The 19,553-nt window shown below is 35.8% G+C and overlaps 1 protein-coding gene across 5 annotated transcripts in view; it reads right to left on the bottom strand.

Moving 5' to 3' along the window:
* Positions 1-19,553, bottom strand: part of LOC112160910 (protein diaphanous homolog 3) — a 143,425-nt gene that overhangs the window by 93,794 nt on the left and 30,078 nt on the right. For all 5 annotated transcript variants that reach the window (XM_024295804.2, XM_024295803.2, XM_024295808.2 and 2 more), the window contains one exon: positions 19,184-19,298. In XM_024295804.2, the coding sequence (XP_024151572.1) occupies positions 19,184-19,298 (115 nt within the window). The remainder of the gene's footprint in view (positions 1-19,183; positions 19,299-19,553) is intronic.

Here is a 19,553-nt window from a genome sequence, read left to right as displayed (position 1 = left end):
AGAAATCCACAGACACTGTTCCTTATAGCTACTCTCCTGTTTATGAACACATTTTTGGACAAGCATCCAGCAGCAAATTTGCCACACATCTAAACAGAGGAATAGGACTTAAATTTGCTGCACAAAATCGTGTTCTGTGCGAACCATTGACTGTTGAAACAATGGACAGCCCAACCCCTCCCTCCTTGTGTTCCAAATAGGAAGTACCTGCTGGTTCTAAGAAGTCAAAATCCCATAGAGTTATGTTGACAGCATATTGACAAATGGGCAGTTATTTCTTAGCCATCCAATTTGTCAGAATAACCATTCTTGCTCAGATACCTTCTTCTTAACACCTTCTTTCTAATACTATTGTTTTTTTTTTTCCTTTTAATTGCAAATTATTTCAGTTATAAACTGGCCAATCAGATGCCTCAGTAAGGTATGTGGTGCCAGCTGGCCCAACATTGAACGTTTGATTGACAGCTCCTCTTCAATGGAAGGAGTGTGGACTTTGAACAAGTTCAATCATAATTGACGACTGTAGTTCCCCTAAAAACTTGACTCAGACTAACTCGGACCAAAAACTGTTGACAGGCTTTAAAATTGCAGCACACGTATCAGAAAGCCACAGTGACAGATTTAGCCTGATTTCACGAGAACCGGAGGTAAGGCATTTTCTGTGGGTGACATCAACACCTTGCTTTGTCCAGAGATAATATATATGTATTTGGTGCAAACAGCATTAGATTATAACTTTGTTGTAGCACTGATGATCTATATCATTTTTTTTTTAAACCATTTTAAACAATAGTTGTACAGAAACAAGGGCATGGTCCTTTGACTGAAAGGTTAATTCAGTCCTCAACTTCACAAAGACCTTACTTGTTGCTTCCCTACAACTGTCATGATTGTTTGACCTACATTTTTTTTGTTCAGAAGGGTCAGGGTAAACAAAACTTGGCAGCACTGGTAACTACCAATGAAATCCTATGAACTGACCAGTGGGCCAGTGATGTAAATCGAATCAGATCATTTAAAATGAAGCAAGATCGACTATGAATTCCGTTATCAATCACAAATTATGATGTGAATCGAATTGTTGTTAATACTTGTATGTTTATAGGCTGAATAGCAAAGCTAAGTATGGCCTTTGTGCACTAGTAAAATGAATTCTACTGTCAAACAGCTATTTCAGATATCAACTTGATTGGAGCTTAAAAAATATTCAAATTCAAAGTTATTATGAGGGTTAAAAACAAGAGACAATTAAAAAAAATCAAAATAACACATTAGCATATTAACAAGTGAATTTTATTAAAAATGATTTTTTTTTTCTTTTCTTTTTTTTTGCAAAATCCTTGTTGGCATTCACTGAGGACAGATATTGTCTAGAGTTGGCCACATCTCAGGTGGGATTGTGTCCCACTGATCTATTTATACGTATAGGCAGACGCACCAAACAGCATCCTTTCCCACAGGGCTGTATCAGCGAGTTCTGCCATCAAAGCACTAAAGGGAGTGGTGGATGAAATAAAACTGCTGTGAAAGAGCATGACTGATGCTGGACATGACAGGCAGGCCTCAGAGACAAACAAGCAACACCTCAAATGTAACCCCCCCTCCCCTTCACACAAACAAACACAAATCTGTCTATCCTTCTGCTCCGCCCTTTCCACTTACACCACTTTATGTTATCAGGGTGGATATCTAATCAGAGAGAACAACTTCCTGGAACTTGTCTGTTTTTTGCAGAGCAACAGGCAAACCGTAAATTGCAGGATTTATGATACATAACAGTGTGTAATATTTAAATATCATTACATAAAAGGTGCAAATATTTTTTGCATCCAATATTTTGCGAGGGTTGGTTTTCAACCCATTTCTTGTCACGTTTACTCAACAGGAGTAATGAGCTGGACTGAAAAATATAGATCAAGGAGGAGGTTAAACGTTTGACCTTTTATATAGGCTGTCATTAATTACACTAACGCAATCTGGAAAGGGGGAAAAGAGTGACTAGGAATGCATCAAAGACTGCGTAGAGAGCAAAGACTATAGGCAGGTTGTAAAATTAAACAGTTTAAAACACAGGTGCAAGGATAAAAGAAGCAGCAGGTTATTTCTAATTTGGATAAGAAAACAAAGAGATAAATATAGCCTTTTGGTTTTCTTTTTTGTTTTTTTTTTTACCTATCGTGCTCCTAGACAATGACTAACAACCTTGATTTGTTCTGCAAAAAGCACACAGCTATATTTTAAGAAACAGTGCAAAGTAAGATTGCACTCCATTTATATCCCAGTACTGACCTAGAATTTGACTACCAGAACAAAACATTTCACCCCTGAAAAAATGAAATAATTAAATAAAGCAAATGAAAAACACAAATCTATACATACAAAACAATTGTAGATGCATCAGAAGCTGATATAACTTATTTTTTGCTTAATTGAGAGATAAACAACTGGGTCAACAACTTCAGTCAGTATGCTCAGAAAGGCTTTTTGAGTCCAGTGAGACCAAATCACAAGATGTACCATATGTAATATTTGTCCTGGTTCATTTAAGATGAGTTTTTCTCATCATTACAAGAATGTATTAATAAAGGCATGTGATCATGGAAACATCTACCATTAGAAAAATCAGAGTACAGAAAGGGAGGAAAGTTCAAACAGCAGTAGTTCTTAAGGAGTAATTTTATTATAACTAGGTTTTTTTTTCACTAATTAAGTTCCTCATTTAGCTCATTTTTAAACCACTGCCGTTATAAAGGAATCTGTAGCAGAGCTAAATGTTGCAACACTTCATAAAAACAGCAATGTATTTGTTAATATATAAGATTTTAAACAATAATAGGAGTAAAATCCATCAAAAATCAATCAAATTTATTGGGTCTCGATGGCACAAACAATATTGCATTATATCCCACATACAGAGACACTCATATGCATGTATGTACATATATACATACTATATACACATGCACACACACATATATATTGCGCATAAGATAGCCAGGAGCAAAATCTACTGTAAGACATAGAATCCACAGGAGGGGAGCTGTCGACAGCAAGTGAACAAATCCACCATTCCGACATATCTGTCAGCTTTACAGTCAACAGAGGGTAGAAGAACAGTCAGACAGGCTGCACAGTTTGACTGCTGACTTGCTGTATGGTTCAGATACTGCTTGGTCCTGCACTTCAGTCAGCCTGACAGCAAGCGCAAAGGAAGCAGGAGAGGCATCAGGTAGATGTCCACTTGTTACTTGGAACATGATAGCTGCCCTCACCTCTCCCACTCCGCCTCATCAATGTACACAATCCTGCATGCAGTCCAGCAGGAGAAGAAAAGCTTGATTAAATAGTTTGCATATGGAACGTACCCCCCAACCCCCCACTGGGTGAGCGAGCACCAGTGGGTGTGAGATGGAGAGGGAGATCAGAGTAATGAAGTGAAAGAGCTGTGTTTGTGAGTGAGCTAATCAAAGTGAACCATGCAGGGCCACCTCTCCCTGTGATGCAGACGAGATGACCCAAGGCCATAATTAGTCTGAGACTTTCATTCTGATAGCAGCAAATTAACAGACTTCATTAAGCTTTTCTCTGCTCTGTGTATCTGTTCCGGTTGCACTGAAATCTGAAAGCTCACCTGTGTGACCAACAGTCTTAAAACGTCCATGTCAACTGGCCTTCAAAAGGAACTGAACAAACCTGTACGGCATTGAAATAAAGACCAAAAATATTAGTTTTTTTCCAAACACAGAAAAAAGTTTGTTGACAGAACATCAGAAGACTTGTGACTGATAAGATTCTTCAGTAAAGATGTATGTTGGTCTTTGAAAATAAGGTTTAGCAGTTCTATTCTCAGTGGAATACTGCCCTCTATAGGCGTGTTGAAGATTCACCAATGGTCTCTTAATGTGTGTGCATAAAAGTGAACTAAAAAGGTCAATGTTCTGACAATGCTGTCATATGAGGCTTGCAGCATAGTTACCCCCGATTATCTTCAGTGACAGAAACAGACTGATCTAAAGAGTTGTTAAGACCACACTGGGATTGAAGACAGCTAAAGTCAAAAGCCTCTACAGACACAATTTTTGACCTTCCAAAGCCAAATCACCCACTCCACAATTTCTCGAGCAAAAGGCGGCCTTTAAAACAGTCTCTACATGCACCTGCTTGTGTACAATCAAAAAATGAAACAGATTTATGACCAAATAAGTTTTTAACAAGTCAGTCAATTACTTTATGGGAACTTAATAACAGAAATTCTGTCAAAATGGAAACCTTGATCTTTGAAAAATAGAAGAACAAGGCAATAAAGGAGAGAAGAAGAAAAACTGGAGAAGGTTAACCGCATTGGAAAAAAAGGAAAATTGAAGCAAACAGGAGAGGACAAAGAGTGTTTACTTGTGGAAACTTGTGACATTTCCAAGCACTTCACAACCCTGTCAACAGATGCAGGTAATTGGTGTTCTGGCTGAACAAAAGAGCCGCACAATATTACATACAATAGTTGTATTTTGTTTTTGTTTTTTTTGTTATATTTTTTTTATTAATAAGAATAAAGCACTGGACATTGTCAGAAAAGGCCACAATTTCACTTTTTATGAGACCTCGATTTTGAACAACAGAGAGAAGAGCTTTCATGTTTTGCTTTGCATTTTTTTTTTGCACTTGATTATATCCCTTAAAAAGGCATAGATGTTCTGTAGCTGGAACACAAATAATTATAGAACTAATAGGGTTTTTTTTATGTCAAAGCAAGGGAGGCAGGAACACCTGGAAAATTAAATAAATTATAAGAAACATGCATATAAGTTGAGAGATGCTAATTGCTTTATATTAAGAGATGGACAGCCTGGTGCTTTGATCAGGGGCTTTTTTTTTAAATAAATACAAAGTAAAACTGTAGCATAAGTAAAAACCTATCAAAATGTATTCAAATTTAGAAGGTTTCGTAGCACATTGCATAAGCCATTCTGCAGACACTTAACTAGTTATGGAAATATTAAGTATGTAGTAAGACTATTTTATGTGACTGAGCTTCCCATGCCACTTTAAAAGGAAACTCATTCCAGCAACTTTTATCGATTTTATCCTTTTATCCACAACCTGCAACGCTTGTAGCCAAAGGTGAGGATCCCTTTACTGATGCCTTGTTAAGGGACGTAAGCCCAAAAAATCCTAGGAATTATGATGTTGAGGCAACAAACTTTGGAAAGTTCTTCTACAGGAAACTGGTCCTAAAAGATGTCCCGCTAAAAGAACAATTAATAAGAAAGGTGGAGTAAGAGAAATCAACAGCTCAGGGTCCCTTGGGCTCTCTGCAGGACAGGCCATGACATTATGCATGTGAATCAGAGCATAATCAAAACTAGGTTCAAATATAAAGACCTCCATGAGAACACATGGCATCAAGACCACCTTGAGCACAGTTCAATCAATAATCGACTTTGTAGCTGGTCTTCATGGACTCAAAGCGTTAAGTATGGACACTTGCGTGAAGGAAAGGGACTAAGCTATTAACTGATCCCAATCTGTTGGTAGGTTGGATCAGATCACAGAAAATGGAGAAGGAAAAAAAAAAGAAAAAAAATAGCAGTTTAGAACTTCTAGATGCTGTTAAAAGGGACAATATGTTGGCTTTAGGAATCTCCTGCCTTTTCTGCTGTTTGAAAAGTACATTTTCTTTTGGATTTCTGAAGCTATGACCTTTAGCTTCTCAAAGTCACAGGAAGGTGGAATACAACAGGTTAATAACAGTCAACCTCCTCCTGCTACCAAGTATCTAGCCATTTTTGTGTCCACATTTTCTTTCTTTGACAAACCCCAATCAACTGCAGTTTTTTTTGTTCTATTGTAACAAAAGCTTATTGTGTTCCTAGAAACTAAATAACATACTTACCTGTTCTGAGAAATGCATGAATGTCTCTCATTAACCATTAAATATAGTTTCCATTTAAGTTCTGTTCAGTACGTAGTTGTAGTTAAGACTTCAGAGTGGAAACAATGCACTCATTTTACATTTGTAATATGAAAGTCAGAGCATCAATCAGTTATGACTCAAGTCTAAACATCCATAAGGAAATCATCGGCTTCCCAACCCTATGCAAGTTTAACCTTTTCCTTGTAAAACCTATCTCCATTGAGTGTTTCATGAAAATGCTAATAAAGATTGACAGGCTTGCACAAATGTGCTTCTTTCCTAGGTCATTAAATTCGTATGGAAATGTGCTGTCTAATTATCCCTTATGGTCTGGCAGCAGTGAGGAAAGAGTGTTTTCCTTCCGCTTTCTATTTAACTGGTCTATATTCATCTTGAAAGTCTGACATCCACTTACCAAAGAATTTACCATAGAAATAGGAACCTAGCTTTAATTCTATATTGACTCGCATATAAAAGAGGGACACTCTTATTCAAGTATTGAGTATAGCCAAGCACTTATTTATATTTCAATAACAAGGTTTTGGAAGCATTACAGTTCGACATTGTAATAACCTTCAAACTGAATAAAAAACAACAACAACGTCTGAGAATAAATTTCTCATTTATAAACATTTTTAATTAAGTGTTCCAAGAACACAAAAGACAATAGGTGTTGTGGAAAACATATTACCAAGTCATTTGTAAAAAAAAAATTAAAAGGTTAGAAAATAATATTGAAACTATGAAACTAAATAGTATAACAATTTAATTGTTTTAACTATTTAATTAGAGTAAGCCTCTAATTTAACAAGATTTAACATTTGATTGATAAGGATTTCTGTTCACCGGCTTGTCTGTTAAAAAATATCTACTTTTTTCATTAACGCCAACTTTAATCCTGTTTGCAATTTCTCATTTCTACACATTAGACAAGTAGCTAGTTAGTGAACACTTCAAAATCAATTTTTTGAAAATTTTCCCCAAATTATTTGATGATACCCTGAGAAAGTTCTAAACTTTATATTTTTGCCTTTATATATATATATATTTACTAATTTGCGTCCAAAAAAAATGAGGGCACATTCTTGTTGTGCACTTTAAGAATGTCCCAGATACGCTTTAGCCCAATGAATAAAAGTCAGGCTTTCTTTATAGTTAAGTATTTATAGTATAGTATTTAAAATACTGGCTTAAGACAGAAGAAAATCTTTAAATAAGCACCAAAACTGAAGCAGTGAATCCAGAAATGTAATCAAGTTTTATTATCAAGTTATATGAAAACTACCACTGAATGATTATAACTTAAGATAGATTTCTGTATTAAAAGATAACTGTGTAAAAAATCTTTCTTTGCAGAAATAATAAAAAAAAACATGTGTAACATGTCAAATTATTCATATCGTACATGTATTTACATAATAATATTATATATTAATATATATTAATATATATTATTATATATTAAATATATTATATATTAATATTATATTATATATGAAAAAAATCCACTAAACCAAAACAAAAGCACATCATCTTGAATAATGTGGGTTTCTTTTTTTTTTTTTTTTTAATCCATATGAATGTAATTTTTTTTCCGTCTTTCATTGCACTCCTCACGATAACCCTGTCAATTTTTAAATTGTATGGAATACTGGATGGTTTCTATTAGTTGAAAAGATGCCCTAGAGGGCAGTTATTATGTCGTTCACCTTCCAAACATTATAACCACAATTCACAGCTCCACTTTGTTTTCTATTGATAAGCAGAAAATGATGGACAGAAAAGTATTCCAAAGCTTCAAAACAGGATTTAAAAAAAGAGCACATACAACAAATAACATGTACTTATGGCAACTTCACACAGTAGTAGAACTGTTTTTTTTTTTTTTTTTTTTTTTCCCATATGTGTTATGAAAGAAGAAAAGAAGGTAACTAGTTTCTCATCAGCCTGGTTGAAAGAAAAAGCAGCCACTAAAACAGCTATCAGACTGAACTCAGTGAATCGTCGAGTTCATAGGAAAAGATTGAGGCAATCATTACTGAGCTTAAATTTTTAATCTCTGATTTGCCATCGCAGAGTTAAACCTCACCTACAGATCCACAGATTAACTTTAAGGAACATCTTACAGTTTTAAATAGGCCTGAAAGTTAATTTTCGGAAAGTTTTCCATCAAATTACAAAGTTGCTTTTAATAATACCCCTTACGTAATGCATATTAAAGAAAAAAAATCGTCTGGTGGGTATTTTAAGGTGGAAAAGCTCACTCGCATAATGTGAAGTGCTAATGTAAAAATGCACTGGTGAAATGCAATAATGACCATCAGTAACATCTTCATTTCAAATTAACTTAATTATCATGAGGAAAAAAGTTTATATTAACTACAACTTTAAATTTCATCTATGAACTTTATTAATTCCTGCAGGGGATTCAAAAGGCATAGTGAAGAAAACGGAAAAAAAGAATAACGTGGAAGAGAAAAAAACAGAAAAAAACAGAGAAAAAATAAAAAAAATATGAACTTCTTTTCAAAAAAAGAAGATACCAAAGTATAGCATTTTTTAATGATCTTTGTAGTTAATCAGAATCCTTTTTAAGTAAATGAGCTCAAACATAATTTTCTGCAAACATTTCTTTAAGAAAATCTATATTTGCTCCACTACATAATAAAGAGAACTGGGCAGTCGAGGAATAATATTTGTGGATTTGTAATATGCAATATAAAGGCAGGTCTTTGGTAAAGCCAAAATGAATCCAAAATAAATTCTAAATCAAATGCACATACATGATACAAACTTTTGAAAGGTGTTGGAATGTTTAAACTGAAAACAACAATGTGTGTGTGTTTTTTTTTTTTTAAACTAACCCACCCAACATTAACATGTTAACCCATACAATTAATCAAAAAAATTAAGCCGTTAATATTTATCGATCCTAATATACTCTCCGCGAAGCAACCGTCTTCTGCCGGTTTAGGCTTACACAGCGTGAATTCAATTTGGAATTTCTATCCCGCTTGTAACATGTTTACTTGCAAAATAAATAAATATTCAATCATTTTTTATTTTTTTTTTATTTTACTAACACTTTATAAATGTAAACATTTCAGACAATGAAAATGAAGGGAAACATTTTCTCTCTAGTATGTATTTTTTTAACAAATTGATCTAGTGATTAATTGTGATTAATCACAACCCAAAAGTGTGATTAATCTGATTTTTTTTTTTTTTAATCCATTGACAGCACTAGTGTTTTATTTTACAACAGGTGTTAATGTGTGGCTCAGTTATGCTCAAAGCAAAGTAAAAAAGAGTTTATGGGTTAAAATGTGAAATATAATAAGGCTCAAAAAAATTAAATTTCTACTTAAAATGGCAATTTTATTTTGCATTAGACCCTCATTTGCATACTTTGTTCATTCGTTCAATTATTTCAAGACAGGTTTTGTGAAATATCAAGGACCAATACTGCCAATGTGCAAGGAACTGGTCTGCACTAGGAATCTATTAAAAACAGCTGAAACTGCAGTAAAAGGTGTTTTTCAATCATTTGCAGTGACATAAAAAGGGCTATATATTGTTCTGGTTTTAACAAAACTGGATAGATTTGAATAACATTTTGATTAGGATGCATTTGGGAATGTCAGTGGAGATTAGAATGTGCACCACGCATTTTTTTACATTCTCAATACATTTCAAAACTGGAAAAAGGGAAGAGGACATTACACTTAAATCTAGAGATTATCAGTTCTCATGAATGCTATAATGAAGTTCCATGTGACTTGTGACTATTAGTTTTAAAACACACTTTTAGAGACTCAATTAATATTACAGTTCATTAATCATTTTTATGCCCTCACTTCCAAGAAAAAAAAAAGAAAATTTGATTTTCCAATTTTGGTAAATGTCTGACAGAAAACAACTTGTCTGATTTGTCCTGGTGTTGATGTTCCTATAAATCTCCTGTTGGTACTTAAATGCAGCAAACAATGACAGATAGAAATATCAGATTAAACACCCATTTATCTAAAAGTTTATTTTCTTCATCTGTGTTTATGGGAAAATTGTCCTGTGGAGGATACAAGATGTAATCTCTGAGAAATAAACAAATATAACCTTTCAGCTATACGCTATGAGAAAATGATAACATCTGGGAATGCTAGTACGGAGAAATAAGGCCGCGTGACTGGAGTTGAAATTGTATGAACTGCCCGGGTCTTTCCAGAGATAGCAGACAAAGCCAGAAAAGAATTTAATTCTGAAAAAGAGGGCAAAAGTATTTATGTGTATATGTATGCATGAGATAGAGGATCTTCTTGGGCTCGGGTAGGTAATGCCAAAAAACGAGGTTTTAATACTATAAATATAGAAATCAGACATGACAAACATGCTGTGTAGTAATGTGCCTCCAAATTAACATGTTTTAAATACATCTGTAGTAGACTTCAAATAATAAAAAGAAATGCATTTGTAATTCTATTTGATGTTTTCTCTTTGTTGGGAAAGATTTTAAGACTTAATCATAAAAGAAGAAGCACTTCTTAAACAGTTCCTTTAAGTTTTACAGAAACTGACTTAAAAAAAAAACATGTTTCATTAAAAACATGGAAGGGCTTTCTCAGCTTTGACTGTTTGTCCAATCCCCACTTTCTCATTCTCTTACTTTGAAGAGGTGATGTGAATTTTTATAATTCTGAGATATCAAACTGTGACAGACACTATTCTACAGCAATTTCCTTGAACACAAGGCATGGAATCCATTTTCTACTCTGCCCGTCACTATGATATATCTAAAAAAGTTACTTTAAGCACATAAACCAGAGGAAGTGGAGGATTATGCAATGTTAAATTGAAGCTTCACAACAGGTCAAAAGGAATGACTTTGCTAAAAAGACACAGCTTACAGCTAAAGCTGACTTGTTAGTTCTTTTGCATAGTGCATTAACTCCTGGCTAAAAAAATAGTTACAAAGTAACTGAATTCACCAAAAAGTAATATTTCTGAGGGTTTTTGAGAGCATAAGTGTGAGGTTGGAAAACAGATGACAAAAAATATTTAAAAAGTGTATCCTTGTTTATCGCTGTAGTTGGTTCTTAAAATTATCTGAGATAGATCAAATCAACAAAGTCAAATGATTGATCAATCATTTAGGGCTGTAAAACCCCTCACTACACGTTTAATACACTTTTCTTAGACATACATTATAGTTTGCATACTTTTCTCTGTTGTTTAAACTACCAAAGTTAAAAAAAGTAGAAAAATAAGTCCAGTATTATAGAATTTAAAAAAGATCTGATCGCAATCGAGGATTTAGGTAAATGTGGCAAAAAGAACAGATTCTCTGCAGGAGACATGGCACGAAGGAGAATGATTGACAAGATCAACAACTAATCAAAATACAAAACAAAGTGTGTGTAAAAACTAAAAAAGCAAGCATGTGAAATTGCATAGAAAAAAATAATTAGCAAAACAGTGAGACTGCAAAAGGTGAACTGTGATATATAGCAAGGGACTAGGGCTGGGAATCACTGGGTACCTTACAATACGATGCAATTCACAATACACAGCTCACAATATCGATGATATCGCGATAATTGGTAAAAATCGCCTCTCATAACTCACATTATATAGAAGAACACATATTTTTAGATTGAATACAATTTTAATAAAAAACTTGTTTCTTAATTTGTACAACAAACAGTAGACACTTTTGTGCAAATCAGTAATACTCTGCCTTTGACGTGCATAGACAGCAATTGAATTGGAAATATTTGTAAAATTTGGTGCTAATAGTAAACATTAACAGCAGTGCTACTACTTAGTGCAGAATTATTTTAAACACTGCAAAAAAAAATAAAATAATTCAAGTAGCTGCCAGGCACATTGGTGCTCACGAAGGCTCGTCTTGCAACGTGCATCCTTTATGGACCTCTGAAGGAACGTCTCACCAAAGGATGGCAATTATAATGTTTTATAGCCTCTTTAAACAAAATAAAAAGATCGATACTTGGTGAGAACCCATCGAGAATTAATAGAAGGACTAAAAATCGCAATATATCACACTATCGATATTTTGGTACACCTCTATGAGGGACTACAGATTAGTGTGATTTTATTCAAAGCCTGATGTTTTTGAGAATATTGAAATCAACTAATTAACTGACAGGACATAATGTTTTGCAGAAAAGTAAAGGTGATCTTTTTTTTTTATTTAACCAGGTGTGAAATCAATAGGTTAGGTTATGTTTGTGGAAACTTAAAATTGTTTTCAGTTCTACATTGAAACAGCTTTGAGTCTTGAATTCTTACATTTACAATGTCTTATATATTATGCAATATTTTAGGCTATGGTCTATCCATAAAAGTACCCTTAACCCATCAATAAATTTAACTTATGGAATCAACAAATAGAAAAATCACAATAATCTTTAACTGATTTTATTGCAATCCAACCTTCAGTTGTCAATACACCTTAATAAAAACCACAAATGTCAAAAATCGGAGGGGCTAAAAGAAAGGTCACAAGATTTCCACAGCCAGTGCAGGTAATTCTGCACAAAATTTGATGCCAATCTTTCCCATTCAAAATGACATCTTGCTGAAATGTCAAAATGCTGGTGGTGTTACAGGAAAAGCCACGGGATCATCAAAAAGACTTACTTTGAACGTGCTGCGTTATCTGGAAACAATGAATGTCTCGACAAAATATCATGTCCATCCATCTAGCACACAGTTCCTAACTTGGAAGTTGCACCATTCAATTTAGGAGAACTATAAATCAGGTGTATATGAAACACATCAATTCAGAGGACACTACAGCATAATCATGTCCCTCGAAAACTCACGGCAGCGATTTTTTAATCTTTTCCTAGAGGAGCTACACAAAAGCACATGTCAGTGTGTGTGTAGCGTAGTACACACACGGACTATGCGAGAAGAAGAATAAACAAATGTGGCTTTTTTTTGTGAAGACAAGACAGAGCTCATTAGCTGCAAGTGCAAAACAAAAGAAAATTCTAAGCCTAATGAGACAGTAGGTCCACCTAGAATTCATTGTACGATAATTAGCACGACTCATTTGTATTTAAGCATTAATCACATTACCAATGCTATTTTTTAACCCCCAAGCCCTAACAGTTTTGAATCCAGATCCCACTGAAAAATTATAAAATTACAATGTTTTATCCTTAAAAAATATCCAACACATCTGATTTAATACAGTACACATTTCCAAACCAACCCTAGATTTCCTCACAACAAAAGCAAGGTTAAAAAAAAACAAAACACTGCAAGAGGTTGTTTAAGAAGTGTATTTAGACTGGATACATTTTGCTCACTTACAAGGAACCAAAGTTTTTTTTTCCCCCGATATTCCGCAACAAATTTAGAGTCCGAATCTACCCAAGCGATCCCTGGTCCAGGACCTAGAGTCGCTCTCTGACCAAACTTCTGACATGGTCACTGTTTTACAATCGCACCGATCTCCGGTTTAAGTTTTTCTCAGTCTAAATAAGCTCCATGGTCGAAGCGGAACAACAGGACTCAAACGGCGACCGTAGCTGGGCATTACAGCATGTAAACAACACAGACATTTAAAAATGGTCAGCGAAATATAAGGTTTGAATAAGTTGACTATCCCAACAAAGGATTGCAAAGCATAGGACTTCCATGATTCTTTCTCTCGTTGCTTTGCCTCGCCCTCGTATTTGCTGGCCAATGACTGAACAGATCGTTAGTCATGTGCTTTTGTTCACAAGCTTTGAAGCCAGAAGCTGATTCAAAACAAAAATGTCCAGTTTGAAAGGCAGTCTTAATATGAACCAAGCGCAATGTTCAGGTATCGTTTCAACCCAAATTAAGCAGATTTGGTCTGGACCAACACTTTTCTAGTCTGAAAACACCTTAACACGCCTTACTCAACATTAACCAAAAGACATAGCCCGATGGCCTTTTCTAAAATTTTGATTATTCTTTTTTTCTGAAATTCTGTGCAAATATGACTCAATGTATTCAGTAATTATAATTTATTAGATCAAATTATTAGTTAGCAATTATTTAAATGCATACAAATATTAAATTGTTCATGTATAATTTTCAACTTTTCTTTGTAGCCAAATTTAAAAAATGTATGTGTAAATATAATCCAGCAGGTTTACATTATGCAACCCAGCATTAGAAAATCTTTAACAACAAAAATCATATGGAGAATCTTCTAGAAAGGCATTTCAAAAGCATGCTAAACAGAAGTGTTTATGGTTTGTGACACATTTATAAAAACACAGTAAAAATTTAAAACAAGATGTGCAGAACACTAGAGGAGAATGCACAAATTACAAAAACTAAGGAAAAATAAACATATAGAGCATTTAGTTTAAAAAATGTGAGTCAAAGTGTAAGTATTGCCTTGATTTGTCCAGGCACTCGGCCTTTCTCTCACAGTCCAAAAAGAACATGCTTTGCAGGTTGAATGATGACTCTAAATTATCCCTAGGAGTGAAAGTGAGTGTATGTGGTTGTGTGGCTCTGTGACAGACTGGTGACCTGTTCACCCTCACCCAATACCGTCTTGGAAATACCCCAGCAACCCAGACCCCAAAAGAGATTGAGTATGTTTGGAAGACTGATGGATGCAAGTTTAAAATGGGCAAAAAAAAATAGCCAGAATAAAAGCAAAAAAATATATATTCAAAGTGAAGTCATTATTTTTTTTGAGTATATATATACTGCTAATAAAAATTAAAGGAACACTTTAAAGAAACACATTAGATACATCAGATCTCAATATGAAGTTGGATATCTATACAAATAACGACAGGGCAGTGTCTTAGGAACAAAAGGATGCCAAGTCTTTTAATGGAAATAAAAGTTTTCAGCCTACAGAGGCTCAATTGTGTAGACACCATAAAATCAGAGTGAAATGAAGATGTGGCAGGCTAGTCCATTTTTTCCAAAACTTAATTTCTTCAACTCAAAATGCTTTTCAGTATCTTGTGTAGCCCCAACGAGCTTGTATGCATGTTTGACTACGTCGCGGCATGCTCCTAATGAGACGACAGATGGTGTCTTGTGGCATTTCCTCCCAGATCTGTGTGAGGGCATCCCTGAGCTGTTGTACAGTCTGAGGAGCAACCTGGTGATGCCTAATGGACCAAAACATAATGACCCAGAGATGTTCTATTGGGTTTAAGGGCAGTGCTCAGCTTGTTCCACCTTGCACAAGGGAGCAGGTATCTGTCCTGCTGAGGGGTTGAGGACCTTCTACGGCCCTGTCCAGCTCTCCGAGAATAACCACCAGTCTCCTGAAATCTCCTCCATGTTCTGAAGATTGTGTTGGGGAGACACATTAAACCCTTCCGCTTTCTTTGGGGTCCAGATGACTCCAACAACATATTGATATGCGATTCCTTCCATGACAAATGTGGACAAAGGGGGACAGGATTTTAGGTCTGCCATGGACATTAGTGAAAGCCATGGACAGAGCGCGCGCGGAGTCCGCTCCACTCTCTAGGTCACACCAGATGCGAATTTTTCCGCGACGGTCGACAGGTGCTTCTGCTAGAGCTATAGATTTTTTTTTGCCATCATGGGTAATAAGTCAATAACCAAGACATCACCTCGTGTTTCTGCTAAAAGGGAATGGTCTCTGCCCCTGTTGACACAGACCCCACCCCCGCCCCCAACTCCGCAGTCGGCCCACTTCATTGATCTGTTTGTGCGCACGTGTGCGTGTCTGTCTGTCTGTCTGTGCGCTCCCACGGGTTTCCGTCGGTAAATTAATAAACTAAAAATATTACCTGATGTTTCCTCCAAGAAGAACCGCTCCTCTGCCTCTCTCTCGTTCAAACGCAGCCCCATGCCCCGCTCCAGTGTGCCCCCACTGCATTGGGGGCCCCGTCTGCCCTGCTTTTTTTCCTCCCAGAACCCTGCAGCCCAGCACACCCGCTCCGGAGATCTGTGGTGTGCGGGGTGGGGGCTCTCGCGCACGCGTGTATGTGTGTTTTGATTGTATGCATATTTTCATCTCTACAGTCTGTTTAGACACAAAAACATGATCACATTTGTCAATCGTGGCGTTTTATTGTGAAAAATTGGTTCTATTTTGAAAATAAACCGGATTTTCTCATGTATTTTGATGCAACTTCCTGCCAGTATTGACGCGGAGCGCTCGCGTCTCGCGGAAGAAATAGGCCAGACGCCAAAACGTTGCGCTGCACCGCACGGACCCTCCGCGCCGCTCCGCTCCTGGTGTGACCGATGCCATAGGTTAACATGGGCGCCGAATGGAAGCGCATTCCGCTCCGCGCCGTTTCGCGGCGCTTTCGCATCCGGTGTGACCCCGGCGTTACACCTTCTTGCTGCAGCACGTGTGGATGTGCCATCCTGGAGAAGTTGAACAACCTGTGCAACTTCTGTTTGGTTAAGGAATCGCCTCATACTGCCAGTAGAGATAATTATCAAGCCAAAATCAGCATGGGTGGAAAACCAACCAAAAAAGATCAAGAGGGAGAAACTTGAAATGACCTCCACATGTAACACCAGTCTTGTTTTGAGGGTTTTCTAATTGTTGCCACTGAAGTGCACCTGTTGTTAATTCCATGAACACCAATACAGCTGAAATTGATTAACGAGGCCCTCAGCTGCTTAACCAACAAGAAAATTATCAGACAGGTTTAATTCAATTAATGCCAGGCCCAATAAAAAAAGTGTTCCTTTAATTTTTGTGAGCAGTGTATATTTAGTTGATTTTGTCAGAATTATTTATTGTGTCTCACTCCTACAGTGGCTGCTTTTTGCTACAATGTTTCTACAGATGGCTTGCGGACAACAAAGTTTTGTTGAACGTCCTCCTTGTAAAACCCAAACTAGGAGCTCCAGTGAAATGTTTCTCATAAATCAAATAATGTCATTTTTCACTCTTTAAAACATAAATTACCTTGAGGCTTGTACTTTACCTACCTAAAAACTTGTTTCCCCATGTCCCCTGATGGACAACCCACACCTGCATAGGATTTTCTGTTCGCTCCTTCTTTTGAAATGTATTAAATAAAATGTGTTGGTGTAAAAAAGGGCATGGCTAAGCTCAGGCAGATGAATGAAAAAGTCCTGCCTATTTGGACAACTGTGATAGAGGATGAAAGAGTACCGTGTTGATAAATGTGAGTCAAAGTCTGCAACAGAGAACCTTTAACCCCTCCCCCAAAGCAACAACAGAGACACAAAAAAATACAAAAAGGACATACGCAGAAAAATCTCAGAGAGACACAACCTTACAGGGAAACTAAAAGAGAGAAGAATGACTGAAATGTGTCACAATGTGATTCAAAATCTGAGCTTTTAGCTTTCAGTCTCCTGTAAATGTGCCTGTAGGAGCACATGTTGATACCCCGCAGATAAGAGACAAAGGAAAAGACTTCTCTTGTTTAAAAAAAAAAAAAATCTAATATGGCCCAATTGGAATTGTATATTTATTTTTTTATTTTATTAAAGTTAGTGTCTATGTACTGCAGTTGAGATTTTTTTATGGTTTTGTTGGATATTGCTTTTTGATTTTTTTCTCTTATTTTAATTTAAGCAGTACTTTAAATTAGACCGAGTTTGAAAAGTACCATGCAAATTTAACTGAGAAGAGTGGGGATTTATATCGATTGGTACAGTCAATACACAGAATGGATTTTTCATTTTTATTGAATGTTTAAAGCAAATGTGCTCTGACTTGAGAGAAGAGCACAGCAGGTCTTATTTAATTTCAAATCTCCACAGCTCAACCACTTTGAATAAATATATATGCAATGTTTTTTTTTCCATTTATTCCAAATGAAGTTTGAGTTGCCTGAAAGAAAAAAAAAGTCCTAAACTTTTTCTCCAGTCCCAGATGGAAATCATCGGTTCGTGTACAGGATGGTAGGAACACTACTGGAAAATGGAAACAGGAAACACAAACATCACTAAAGAATAACAAAGGTTCTAGAGATATAAAATGAATATTTAATGAGCAAAACTGTGTGAATTCTGTTTCACAGTGTGTCCTTTTTAATACTTAATGTTGATCCAGATGCTGCTGTTCTTAAGTGAGATGAAACATTGTGCAACACGACTATGCTAATGAGAAGACAAGGCCCACAACTATGTATGCGTGCAAGTTTATAAACCAGCGCAGAGCAACTCTATCAGCTCGATATGACAGAACAGCCCAATTCCCCACACTGCTCCAACAACTGCAACAGGGCTAGAAAAAACTGAATAAACAACTACTCAAAAATAAAAAAATGAGTTGCGTTAATTGTTGAGAAATGCTTTTTGTTTCTCTTGGAAAGTAAAAAAAAAGTACTGGGCATGAGCAGCAACAAATCAGAGAGGCAGTGAATCTGTGTGCTGATCATGCAATAGAAACCTGCTTTACAATATCTGTAATGTACAGTTCAGCGCCTGAACACTCGCCGTGTCATTATCTCTGAGAAAAGTGCAACTATCTGCCTGTGCACGTCGTTTGTTTACACTCCTAAAAGAACACCTGTTTGAATGTCTCCCTACCTGTTTGCCATTTAGATCAAGCTCCATTATTCAACACCTTGACAGTAGGGAAATAGGGTGCAGTGGTGTATAAGGGGGGGACTTGTGCCTTGAAAGGAGCAGCATAGAGTTGTGACAGGTAGATAACACCTGGATGAATAATTCAAGATGGCTTAAGCGAGCTGAGGCAAAGAATAGACAAGGAGGAAAACACAAGATGTGAATAAATCATCAGAGATGGGACTAATAGATCAAGCACAGGGAAGGAACAAAAAATGTGATAACATCTCTCACTACTTCCTACTTTAGCTTTAATCAGCTCAGCAATCTTGTACATGAATATTGCAGATCTCACTTCACAAATTCATTTTTGAAAACGCAACCATTTTGATTTTTTTCCCAAACAAGTGGAGAAATCAACATTTCAGGTCAATTAGAGAGTGAGCCCGATCAGAAGATTAAACCCATACAGTTAAGACATAGAACCTACATTTTCATTTAGGGTTGCTCACTGATTTATGTGGGAATACTGCCAAAGTCACAACTGATCATGGACAGTAAAATATTAAGAAAAAAGAGAGATAAAGAATTGAAAAATAATATCATTAATAAAATAAGTTGGTGAAACAACATTTAGATGAGAGAAATAAAAGAAATAGAATGCAGAACTATTTAAATTCATTTCAGAATTGAGGGTTATACTCGAAGCAGAATTTATTATTATTATTTTAAAAATTTATACAAACTGATGACGTATTTACGAACCTGTTCTTTGTGACCCAAAAGTGACAGCAACTCTGTTGAGCAGTTCTGGTTTTGAATACTGGTTTTCATCAGCTCGCACCCAGAAACAGCCTTCAGACATCTCCTGTGGACGAATCTGAAAACAGATTCATGTCAGCATTCCTGGTCAGATGTTTCATTTCCAAATTTAAAAAAATGCCAAATCCAAAAGTAATCCATGTAATGTTCTAAAAATTGTTTTGGACCAATGAAAAATGTTAATCTGTGTGTCTGCCAAATGTTAAAACAAAAACCTAAATAAGAAGCTAAAAATGATCTATTTTAAGTTTGAACAAACATGCAAACAGATTCAATTATAGTGATTATATTCAGTTCTTTTTTTTTCCTTTCG

The sequence above is a fragment of the Oryzias melastigma genome, linkage group LG3, assembly GCF_002922805.2.
Source record: "Oryzias melastigma strain HK-1 linkage group LG3, ASM292280v2, whole genome shotgun sequence".
Taxonomy (NCBI): Eukaryota; Metazoa; Chordata; class Actinopteri; order Beloniformes; family Adrianichthyidae; genus Oryzias; species Oryzias melastigma.
The sequence above is the reverse complement of the archived record's forward strand: the minus strand, read 5'-3'. Positions and strand labels throughout refer to the sequence as shown.